Below are 12,728 nucleotides of genomic sequence, written 5' to 3'. Positions count from 1 at the left end.
CAGTTATTTAAGAAAGGGCCGCATATTAATCTGCATCCAAACAGAAAAAGCAAATTAAAAAGATGTTTAGGTTTACTTTAGTGGCCACCAGTTTTGTTTTCCCATTTGGTGTATTTGAATGCATTGATCAGTGGCTGTCTGACCACTCTCTGAAACTGTACCTTTAAAATCACTGCCGCTCACCTCTACTTTAGCTTGCCAGTCAATTACAGTAAGATCTGCTCTGTCGTGACAATAAAAACAAGACGAGTTATGACGAGAACATGCCAATGGATCCACCATTGCTCATTAATCTGTATTCCCCTGGCTTATCATCCAGTCAGGTTTAAAACTCCCCATAGTTTGTTTTTTTTATTATCTATAGTAGCACACTACCTGGTGATTTATTTTAAGTATATGTGGTACTTTGTGCAAACAAAACTTTGTAATGTCCCTGAGAAATTCATCCTTAAATAGTTCTACCTATCCAACCAAGTTGTACAATGGAAAGCTCTGTAAATATTTGGTCATTCAAAATCTGATCTGATTATCCGCCCTCTGCCACACAGTGTAACACTCATCATTTCTTAAAAGGACCTTTACAACTTTTAGAAAACTATACTTTATGAGAAGAACTATCCTACAGTCAAATCTCGCCGTACACTTTACGCAAATTATTGACATGGAAATCATATACACATTCAATAATTAAAATAGATATATGCAATTTTATATTATTATTGCACTTTCAAATTATAAATTATCCACTATGCATACTGTATGCATTATAAAAATACTCAAAGGATTTTCTAGATATCAAATACCTATGGATTTCATTTAAAGTAGCATATACAGAGTATTCAAACAGTAATTCAGTAAATTAGTGTGCTTTATTTGTAAATGCTTCTTTATTTTGGTCCTTTAACTTTTTAATATCATTAAAAATAAATGAATGATAATGTATGTTATCTTAATAAAAAAAACATCACTTTAACATATTAAAAACAGAATACTTCAAGTACTCAAAATACATTTTATCCTTTTTCTGACTTACAACAGTATACTTTTGAAGACTACATGTGTCTGGCACTCAAGAAATGGATCTCTAACACAAGAATCACATCAAATGAACAGCTTGTGTAAATTCTCAGTTTAACTTTAAATTATAAATCAGTGATAATATATGCAGGAAACCTAAAGGATGAAAAATACTGTTATGTGCTATCCAAAACAAAGGTACGAGTGATAAATTGGCTATTGCATAACTAAGAACTTGTAATGCTAACCTGAAAGAGACTGATCTGCACCAATAGGAAACTCCTGGTACGTAAAGATGCAATAAATGCATTATTTTAAAATGGTGTGCTTGCATGGAAAGAAAGCATTTTCAAAGTCTATGTCCAAATGCCTGGGGTGGTAAAATCTAGGAATCTAACTGTAATAGCAGAGAACTGTAAACAATGACAACAATCTGAAAATGAAGGGTTTTCTGAATGCCAACCATAGCCCTATTGTGCTGTGAAACTAAGGTATTTTCCCAAAACATCAGATTTCTATGAATTATCTCTTTTCTGTGGGAAATTGCATAGGAGGTGAGCACTACTTCCAAGATAAGAACACTGTGCCTTTCTATGGCACAATACACAAAAAGTAACCTTTAGTGTATTTGTGCCAGTATCAATACAGTAGAAGCACAAATAATGTTGCAGTATTGATTTTTCTACACTCCTCTCAGCCTTCTCTAAAAGGCCTGCTGGCTTTCTAATTCTTCTTTAAAAGTTCTACCAATTGTATTAGTATAAATGGCATGTTTGGGCCACTTCACCGTCTGTCTGAATGTGGTGCTCTTGTGTACAAAGACATTGTGTTCAGGGCTTTCTATTCTTATTCACAGTTCCAAAATCCTTTTTATTAGGAAAGATCCAAATGTTTGTAGTGGAATCATGAAATTGCTACAAGAATATAAAAATTAAAAGCAGTGCACTCAAAAAAGGTCAATGGAAAGTAACATAGCAGAACATTGTAAAATCCCAAGTAATGTCAACAGAATGACAACATTTAAAATACTCACAGGGCAACTGTGGCTTTCAGTTGTATTTTATTAAATTACATCCTGAAAATTACATCTGAGTAGGAAAAAATCAACCTTTAGATATAATTGTAAAGTGATTATCAGTTAATGTTTCCAGCCATCACACTTTCACATCCTAGTCTTCACAAGGCATTGGATTAAATTATAACATAAACAACTTTGCCTAAATAAAGCAAGCAATTCAATGCTCCTTCCTTGCTTACTGAAAACCAGTAACAAAAACCCCCCAAATGAGAAGACATGTCCGCTTTGAAAACAAGGGTTCATCTTGCTCACACTTCCATTTGAAAAGTCCCATGAAATTGTATTGTACATACACTATTTTTCCCCACTGGATACATTTCTACTTCTGATTTTAAGAAAATCATATTGGATTAAACTCCTCCAGTTCTGAGAAATATAATTAAATGATTTTAAACATGATTGAAGCAAACCTGCAACCTTATTAAGTAGGCACTTAAATAAATAGTTCAAACATCTGCGCTAGGTTTGCTCCATCATTATTTGTAAATTTACTTAATTGAAACTTACTCAGAAAATATTAGTGGTCATAAGAGCAGCCAGTGATGGTTCAACAAATCACTCACTGGGATGAATACTTAAATAATAATCACATTTCAGTATTCTAATGGTTATTTAATTATTAGCACTTTGTTTTTTGGAGTGGCTTAATAACAAATGTATATAAATTATAGTATAAATTGTGTCGTTAATTTTATCAATTTGCAAGCACGAACATTCATCATTCTGCATTTTATTTGGTCCATTCTTAATGTTGTGTATATGTTTTAATTTGCGTAATCTTCACAAGATACATCAGAGTGTAGATGAATTGAACTGCTCCATTGACTAGATGAAACAATTTATTTGGCATATTACCTTTCCATCAGAGACAATAAAATAAATTCAAATGGAACAATTTTTTATTAATTTGTAATAAATGCTTCTAGTCAGTCTGTTAACAGTGAAACCTTAAACTTTGATTTGAATGGATTGCAGAGAGGGACTGTGCTTAATGCAATGGAATTCAGGCTTGACTTACAGTCCTGTTACTGTGTGAAATCTGCACGTTTTCTCTGTGACTGTCTGGCTATTTCTCCCACAACGTGCATATTTAATTGGCAAGTTTGACTTGAACCAGTATTTTTATGTGTGGGTGAAGTCTGGCCTACTGTTGAAAGGCATCCCAATCTGCTTCAATGCCCAAAGCTGCTGCGATAAACTCTGGCTTTCTGCAATCCTAAAAAGAACAGAACACTTTCTATGCCGTTCTTCTGTACTTTAAAAAGAATGTTGTGATGATGTCCCTCATGAAAAGGGCCATATAAAAATAAATTTGACTGATTGCTTAATTGAGTGGCAACTTGCCATTCATAAATTCTGCTTGTCCTGGAAGAGATTCATCACTACCGTTACTTTTCAGTGGAGGTCTGGTTTAAGGCTAGACTACCTGTTTTCTTCTGCCTTGTAAATTGAGGTCATAATTCATAAAATTTCATAGATAATTTCTATTGGAGCAAATAAGAGAACAATAACCCATTATTATTGATAGTTAAACAAAAACATGTTAGAATCAAATACAATATTATGTCTGAATGTAAAATATGGACGTTACCATATACTGTATAGCACAAGTGAAATTTTCAGGTTAGATTACCAATTATAAGACCACAGTGAAATACTGCTTAAAAAATCAGTTTCAATATTTACTGGTAATTGGGAAAAAGGCCACATTACATTGAAGTGGTGTCATTGTAAATGCAGTTTCCAAAGTGTCTTTACAGAAGAATGGTCTGCTTAAATCTTGCCTTATTTGAAACTGTGTAAGTGATGATTCCCTACAGTAAAAAGTCTGTCCCTTAAAAATGGTGTCTTTTCACATCTCAGAACAATGTTGAAGTGTATTTTGTTTAATTTCATTTCAGACTTTTCCTTTCGTGAATTGAACAGGCAGGGTCATTTCAAGCTGCAGCTTCACGTCTGTGGCTAATAAGAACATCTACCACTTTAGGATCCGCAAGAGTGGACAGATCTCCCAAGTCTTTCTCATTGCAAGCAATCTGCCTGAGGACTCTTCTCATTATTTTACCTGAAAATTTGAAAAGGAAAAAGTCCTCAGTTACTTCCACAGTACTTTCATTTAAAATTAGTTACAAAAGGAGATTGCCTATTTCATTTCCAGCAATTTTATCAATGTAAGCTTGGCTGGCAAATGGCCAAGCCTAGTAAAGTATACTCTTACAACTGCAAAGCAATCGCGGTTAAGGTTCAAAATAGGAAGCAGAAATGAGATTTCACCTTAAAACTCTTGAATCTAATCTGTTCTTGAAGAATCTTAAGTCTGACTCCTTATACAACAAATTGCAATGCCTGCAGAACTTGTATGCAGCACTTTTGGAACACTTATAATCTGAGCTTCACAATCTACTGATAGAAATGACAAAGAATCATGACATGAAGAACTTAAGTGCCAGACAATTAACAAGAGATGGCATTTTAAGAGGGTACTTTGATGTCAAAGTGTTCAGTTTTTATTTTGACTTTTTCTTTTTTTAACCTTAGAATCTACAGAAACTAAAAGCTACATGAAAGAAGGGACTATATTCCTCACTTGGCCTGGTAGTGACACCCAGAGGAGACCCATGCAAACGCAGGGAAAACATGCAAACTCCACACAGGGAACAACTGGGAGGGATACCCCAGTCTCCTTACTGTGAGGCAGCACTACTAACACTGCCCTGCGTGCCACCCCAGAAAGATGACATATAAAGCAAAAGTAACTAATTTTTAAAATCTACAAGCAATAATATAGAAAATTTAAACATTTATAACATCATATTCTCAAATTCACTTAATTTAATTCAGGGTTCATGGAGGCCACAACATATTTCAACACCAGAGAGATAAACAGAGGCAAAGGCACCAGTCCATCACAATGCTCGCTTCAATGCATACAGGGCAAATTTGGAATTATTAATCAACCTAAGACACATGTCTTTGAGAGAAAAATCCATGTCGACACAGGAGGATTTGCAAATGTCAAATAAAATGTATACATTTATAATAACACTTTTTTAAAGAATGTCATCACAACTAGACGACCTATTAAAAATAAACTGAAATATCATCAAATCATTTTTTTCTGTTTTTGTGAATAATAGACTATATTTTTTTATTTCACTTAAAGATTATTAAACAAGAGAATGCAGTTAAAATGACAAAAGAGCATGCACTTAAAAAAACAAATGTGTTACCAGATCGTGTTTTGGGCAGGGCAGGAGCATTTTGGATGAAGTCAGGTGTTGCAATGGGCCCAATTTTTTCCCGAACTAAGAAGAAAACAAAAATAAATATTCAAAATGTGAGACATTAATGAGGAGGAGAAAAGGTGGGCAATACAGACTGGCATTCATGTGAAACTGAACCTTGCTGGTTCTATTCAAAATGTTATGGTCCACTGCGTTGAAAATGTATATACAGTATGAGAATATAATAATTTAGAGGTTCTTCAGGCATTTATGTTGACATTCATTCAATTAATGTCTATTTTGGCTGCTAAACATCCATATTACAATAATCTGATTAAAACCATAAAGAATAACAAAAAAAGTAATTTCTTTCAAAATTGACACAGTGCTCCATGACAGGTAATAGAAAATGTTTCTAAGAGAAGGGTGTGCAGCACCTAAGTGCTGAGTAAGGAGGTCTACTATCACTCTCTATCTAAGACCTTATACACCTCTCTGATTCACATGCTCTTGTTGCTTCCTCGAGGAATTCCAGTGTATTAGTGCAACACAGTCCCCCCCCCAACCCCCCGTCTAAGCACTGTTGCATGTTCATTAGCGCATGCAAAGTAAGACTTCCACTGTACTCTGTACACGTGAAATCCAATAATTTACCTGTTGTACATACTGGCCCAAAGTTACTTAGACCTTCCCAATCATTCTTTTTATTTAATGGGATAATACTGGCTATCTTTCAGTAATAAGAATTTCCTCAGTTTGCAGCAATTTTCAAGAAATATGAATAAAGGGTTTATATAGGTACTCTGAATCCTCCTTATGCCCTGTAGGATAAATGTTATCTGGTCTTGATGATTTTGTGTTTGTTAGATTTCATTTTATTTAATATAACCAACACCTCTCCCTGTACAATTTCCAAATTACGTCACTGACCGTCTCTGTCACTGTTGAGAGGTTATCGACTTTTCCACAAGTAACCTTCAGAGCATTCTCTGCTTCACTGTTTGTATATTTTAGTTCACCCTTATCATTTCTAATGTGGTTCACCTCCTAAGTAATCAATATACTCCTCGGCATTTACTTTTGCAGTGCACTATGCAGTGCATGCTGTGTGCCATTTAGTATGGGATTCACAAAAGAAGTGTTAATGTTTGTGATGCACCATTCATTGGAATGACAAATACAAAGCATTTTATTGCTAGAAATGTTTGTGATGCACCATCTTTTGGAATAACTGGGACATAGCATTTGGATGGACACACAGAAACTTGTACTTTTATTAAGGTGGATACTAAAATAAGTTCTTTGAGTAATCTTTTTCATTTTCCACAATATTTCCCTCTAACAGCCTTTTACCTTTTATAATATCCTTTTTAATAAACCTTCACTTAGTGCTGGAGTTACTAGTATTAAATGCCATATACAACAATTTCTTTCTTTTAATCTGTTTATTTATCCACTGCAGAGTACTCTTTAATTTCTCACTCCTAAATTTCTGGATGAACTTGTCCTGCACGGCATGTAAAATGCTGTTAACCCCACTCAACTTCTTCTCAACTGACACCGTACTTAAAAGCTTATTCCAGTTTATCTTTTATAGACTTTGTACATTTGCTCAAAAGGTACCCTACTAAACTTAACAATTTTAGTTTTTGAATATGCATTCTACCAAAATACTGTGAATCGTTCATATGTTATTTTAACTAGATCTTACTGGTCAATCACAGCTACCCCTTAAATTCTATCCTTATTGTTTCAAAACACTAAATCTAGACAGGCTTCCCACATCGTTGGTGCTTTAACATACTGTATTAAGAAACAGTCACTGATTACGTCTGTCTCCTGTTCTTGGGCTTCACTATTTGAGGTTAGTCCAGTTCATAGTTAGATATTTAAAGACCCCCATAACTGAAATATCCCCTTAAAAAACTTGCCTTTTTAACATACTAAAACTATTGTCTGAGTTGGTGGTCTATAACATTGTCCCAATATTGGGCCTTTAATTCAATCCAAATATCCTTACTATGATGTGCCACATTGCCCAGCTGAAGTTAAAACGTGCACTTTACATAAATTTCAGTTTTTTACCTATCTTTCCTAAACAATGTGTAACATCTATATTATACTCATCCCCCTCTCGCAGATTTAGAATGGTTTCTGTTATTCCTTTAACATGTTAAAGGATAAGTTCAGTAAAGTTATTTCTTCACAGTCATGGCATATATTAATTTGCCATATGAAACTTTGTTCTAAAGTGAAACATTTTTTTATATTGTAAAAAAAGATACCAAGCCTGTTCTTGCATTTAAATATGAAAATCCAACTCATTTATTTTATTCTTCCTTTCATCAAGGTTGGCTTTTTAACTGTGGAATTTGTATATTTGTATTTATATTATTCCCAGACACTTTAGATGAAGTTATAAACCTGGCTTGTCCTAAACTCCATGTACCTCGATTCCCTAGTTTAAACAATTCTCAACTAAACTATTTTTTCACCTCCCTTCTGATTTAAATGTTACCCATCCCAGTGGAACCGGTCCCATCTGCATTGGTCATTGTCATCAATTTGGTCTCATGAACTGTCTGCAACCTCATCCAGTGACACTAGACAGGGTCAATAAAGACTAACCAAACAGGCAGGTTTACACAAAGCTGTGAACTTAGACCTATACATACAAAATATGTAAAAATAAGAAAAAGGAAGAGTCCTAATTTGGGAATGTACATTTTTATGTTTATTTCAAACAAATATAAATACACAGTTTAATACAATTTCCATTCAAATTTGCAATTTAACATGTCTTATTTTTAGTGAAAACAATGCTCTAGAGTAAAGAGGATATCAGAAATGAACACCAACATACCTTGCTTTTTAATCTCTTCTACTAAGGAATGACTGAACTCTCTGCCATCCTTCAAAGTGACAAAGCAATAGAGACACTCTCCTTTTACAGAATGAGGACGGCTCACTACAGCAGCCTCTGCCACTGCTGGATGCTCCGTTAGTGCTGATTCCACCTCTGCTGTGCTCAATAAATGGCCTATACATGTATGATGCAGAAAGTTAGGGTTATGTTGTTATACCTGTGCAGCCGCAAATATCTTACCAAAATTATTAACAGAAGCAACAGTTTTATCAAGCAAGAAAAGCATTCAAAATAGATCTATAACAAAAAAAAATTAATTCAACATAAAACAATTTCTATAAATAACATAATAATATAAAGACATATGACTGATGATTGCATGGTGCCTATGTCATAGCTTTAACTGACTCAGCTGAGTCAACATTCTCCTGCGTTTAGCTATTTAAATTGTAATCACATAAGTCTTTCATTCTGTACAATACAGAATGAACAAACTGGCTGTCAGCATTTGCTTCCATGTTTACACACTATCAAACTCTGAACACAAAACATACTTCTCGAACTATATAGTTTGCATTTTTATAATGGAAAGCAATGTGAGTAAGTAATTGTAGCAGTCACATTTCGGTTAGGTTTTTCACATAAGAATTTGAAAAAGTAAGCACACTCCTGGGAAATTGCTGACTTTTTCAACATATTTGAACAGCCAAACAGTAGATCGTCATGCAAGCAGGCCTTACAGATAAAGGTGATACACTTGAATACAACTACAAGGAAAATTTGCCTTCTCAATCATGTATTTAAACAAAAATATCCATTGATATAATGCTGTTCTCGCCCTGCGGTGGGCTGGCACCCTGCCCGGGGTTTGTTTCCTGCCTTGTGCCCTGTGTTGGCTGGGATTGGCTCCAGCAGACCCCCGTGACCCTGTAATTAGGATATAGCAGGTTGGATAATGGATGGATGGATAATGCTGTACTGGGGAAGTGGTAAATACACTCGACCTCAGAAGCTGGCATTGCCCCCTCCCAATTAGCAGAAATGACATCTTTTTGTAGTTTTGCATGACTTCCCACCAGTCTCTGACATTGACTTGTGAAATTTTGAACCACTTCTCCAAGCAAAATTCTATCAGTTGCAAGATGTTTGTGGGTTTTCTTGTACAAATTGCCCACAACATTTCAATAGGATTCAAATTAGGGCTGTGACTAGGCCAATCCATAAGCATCCATTTCTTCTTTTTCAGGCAATCCTTCATGAATTTTCTAGTGTGCTTCGGATGATTACCATGTTGAATGGTCCATTTCCATTTTAACTATAACTTTCAGACAGATCGCCTCACATTCCCCTCAATTGCACTTTTTTATGATGTAGTTTTCATAGCTGACTTGATGTCTGCAAGCTACCCAGACCCTAAAGTAGCAAAGCAACCCCAAACCATAACTTATCCACCACCAAGCATCACAGTTGGTTGCTTCTTCTCCTAAAATGCTCCCTTCGATTTGTGCCAAACATGTCTGCTGTTACTGTGGTCTAATACCTGTATCTTTGATTCATCTGTCCAGAGGCCTGTTCTATATGTTGAATGGAAAACTATAGTCTTGCTTTGATGTTCTTTATGGACAACAAAGGCTTTCGCCAGACAACACCTCAAATACAGGTTAAATTTATGAAAACTGTTTCTAATTATAGATGCATGCATTTTGACACCAGTTTTTGCAAGAGTTACCTGCACATCCCCTGATGAAATTTTGGAGTTCTTATAGGGAAATACCATTATTGAGGATTTGGGATATTCAAAGTTGTGAGCATTTTGGATTCCAAGCCTAGAAATCAATCATAAAACTAATGAAAGAATTGTGGTCAGATTAGGTTTCCCATTATGAGACTGAGAGTGAAAGCTTTTTATTACATATTGTTACTGGGGATGAAACATGGATCCATAAATTTGAACTGGACACCAAACACATTCAGTGGAATGGCATTTTAAACTTCTCCTTGAAAGAAAAAATGTAAGTTTGCCCATCTCAGCAGGTAAAGACATGGCTACTAATGCTGAAGGAACAATTTTGGTAGATGTTATGCCACAAGGTCAAACAATTAAATCAGGCTTGTACATTGAAACTTTTAAAATGTTAACATCTTTAAGAATAGCTTAAACTCACAAAAATACCCCTTCAACACAAAATTCTGTGACACACAAGTCTGAAAATACAGGAAGCAATCAAATAACTTTTCTGGAGTGTTCTTCCTTATCAGCACTACTAGCAAAAATCTTGCTCCCTCAAGTTTCCACTTCCTGACATGCTCAAAGACATCATCGGTGGGAAAGTGTTGAGGGTGATGATGTGGTTATTGAAGAAGTGTCAGTAAGTGCAGAATTTAGACTGGTTCAAAAATGGGCATGCAGGCTCTTGTTTCTTATTGAGGCAAGGGTGTTGAAGATGATGGAAATTATTTAGAAAAATGAGAAGTGCTGCAAAAAATCCGGTTGTTTTATGAGTATGTTCGAAAAATGAATTAGTATCAGCAAAAAATCTATTACTAGTAAATTTCAGGCAGTTCCATTTATGCTGCTTGAAAATGATTGTGAATATACAGTATGCTAAACACACAAAACTCTAGTATAAATTTGGGACTCAAATTATCTGCCTGAGTTTAAATCTCTCATGATGGAGGTCTTGATGATGAGGTTATGAAAATAACAGAACAAATAGCTACATATCTTGTAGTACAGTAGATATCCACATTGATTCTTTAGCAGTTCTGCACGATAAGAAGAGAGCCATCTTCAGCAGTAATTAAACAGGAAAGCATAGATTTCATCACCCTTACCAGAAACATTCAGCATGTCATCAATCCTCCCAGTAATCCAGTAATAACCATCTTTATCCCTGCGGCAGCCTGCAAGAAACAGAACAAACTGAGCCTCTAATAATGCTTCTAGTCACAATGCTTGAATTCTAAATAAGATTAAAATAACCCATGATAAACACAGCAGGTGATGGAAGAAGACTGCATCAAAATTAGATTTTATTTCCAAAAAGGGAATTGTGGCACATAAGATTAACGATTACGTGGAATAATTTTCCATTTTCTTAGAGTAAATTGTAAATTAATTGACTGCTTTTGTCTGTGAATTACTTAATTGATTAACTAACTCACTGAGTGACTGACTGAATGAATGCTTGGCTATTACTTGACAAATGCATTAACTTATTGTTTTATTGATCCAAATTGCTTCTCTCAGTTCACATTGCATCAGCATACATCTTCATCCAGTTCTTGGGACTCATCTTTACTCTTCAGGTATACATCCTGGTTTAAGTGATTACACTGGTCAACAAGCATTTTGCTACTGGGATTCTTTCACCTGTACTTTAACAAATTTCACTTGCTGACTCCAAATCTGAAAACCGTTTTTGTCCAACACGACCTGTTTTTTAGTTATGATGTTCCAGGTCTTGGACAACTAGGGTGACTGGACAGTAAAGGCGATACGTTTCAGCATTTAAGAAATAAGTTTGGTCTCGAGAAAAGTGAAGCCAAAATTAAGGAAGGTGTTTTTGGCCCTGAAATCCATGAACTGATGCTTGACAATGAGTTCAAAAAGAAACTAAAGCCAACTGAATCAGCACCCTCATTCATGCAGGTTGTCCAAAATTTTCTTGACAGTCACAGAGCAGAGAATTATACTGAGCTTGTGGAGAATATGCTGAAAGTATATTAGCTTATGGGAGTCAGAATGTCACTGAAGTCTCATCTCGACTTTTTTCCACCAAATCTAAGCGATGTCAGAGATGAGCATGGGGAAAGATTTCATCAAGATATAAAGATGATGGAAAACTGATATCGGGGAAAATTCACTCCGAGCATGATGGGTAACTGCTGTTGGTTCTTGCAAAGAGAGACAGATGTGCAGTACAAGCACAAAAGCAAGTGCCTCCAACATTTTTGGGCACGCTGACCTCACTTTTATACTGAAGTAAATTGACATAAATAAGCTTTAATGTGTCTCTGGTATCATCTTCTGGTTTGTTTTTAGAATAAACACATCAAAACAATTTTGCGTATTTCAAAAACCTGATGTGCTAGCTTAATTCCAATACAACTGTTATGCTCTGAAGTTCCCAGTAGCAAACAAAAAATATTTTTTTGTAGACCAGTGTTATTGAGGATTCTACCAAGCAGTAGAATCTAAGATTTGGATTTATTACATGAAAACATCTTTAGAACAGAGACACATGGTCAACAAAAATAAGTCAATATTCCACTAGGGTAAAAAATGGAAAATAAGAAAAAGTGAATGAAGACATGTTTAAACAAAAGGTAAGAGTACAGATTTAGGCAAAACTGTACAAAAGGAGTGAGGCAAAAATTGCCGTATAAAGATACATAAGAGTTCAAGAAAAATTAAAGCCTAAGAAATGAGAGTCAGGGCTAAATACACAAGTACTTAGTTTCTGCAAAGATGTTGTTAAAAACAATAAACTGGGACAAATGACTGGAAATTATTGTCATTGTCATATAAAATCAAGCAGGG

At 35.1% G+C, this 12,728-nt stretch overlaps 1 protein-coding gene across 2 annotated transcripts in view; it reads right to left on the bottom strand.

Annotated features, from left to right (window-relative positions):
- Positions 1-2,034: 2,034 nt before the first annotated feature.
- acss2l (acyl-CoA synthetase short chain family member 2 like) overlaps positions 2,035-12,728 on the bottom strand; it is a 96,233-nt gene continuing 85,539 nt past the window's right edge. The window contains exons 15-19 of one of the 2 annotated variants that reach the window (XR_007935238.1): positions 11,021-11,089; positions 8,183-8,359; positions 5,326-5,400; positions 2,178-4,160; positions 2,036-2,105 (exon numbers count right to left, since the gene is read on the bottom strand). Coding sequence is in view for 1 of the 2 variants with exons in the window: in XM_028803706.2 (XP_028659539.1) it covers positions 4,033-4,160; positions 5,326-5,400; positions 8,183-8,359; positions 11,021-11,089 (449 nt within the window). In the remaining variant the exon portion in view is untranslated. Of the gene's footprint in view, positions 4,161-5,325; positions 5,401-8,182; positions 8,360-11,020; positions 11,090-12,728 lie in introns of both variants that reach the window. The other variant, XM_028803706.2, reaches the window with a different exon arrangement.

This window comes from Erpetoichthys calabaricus, chromosome 6 (assembly GCF_900747795.2).
Source record: "Erpetoichthys calabaricus chromosome 6, fErpCal1.3, whole genome shotgun sequence".
Taxonomy (NCBI): Eukaryota; Metazoa; Chordata; class Cladistia; order Polypteriformes; family Polypteridae; genus Erpetoichthys; species Erpetoichthys calabaricus.
The sequence above is the reverse complement of the archived record's forward strand: the minus strand, read 5'-3'. Positions and strand labels throughout refer to the sequence as shown.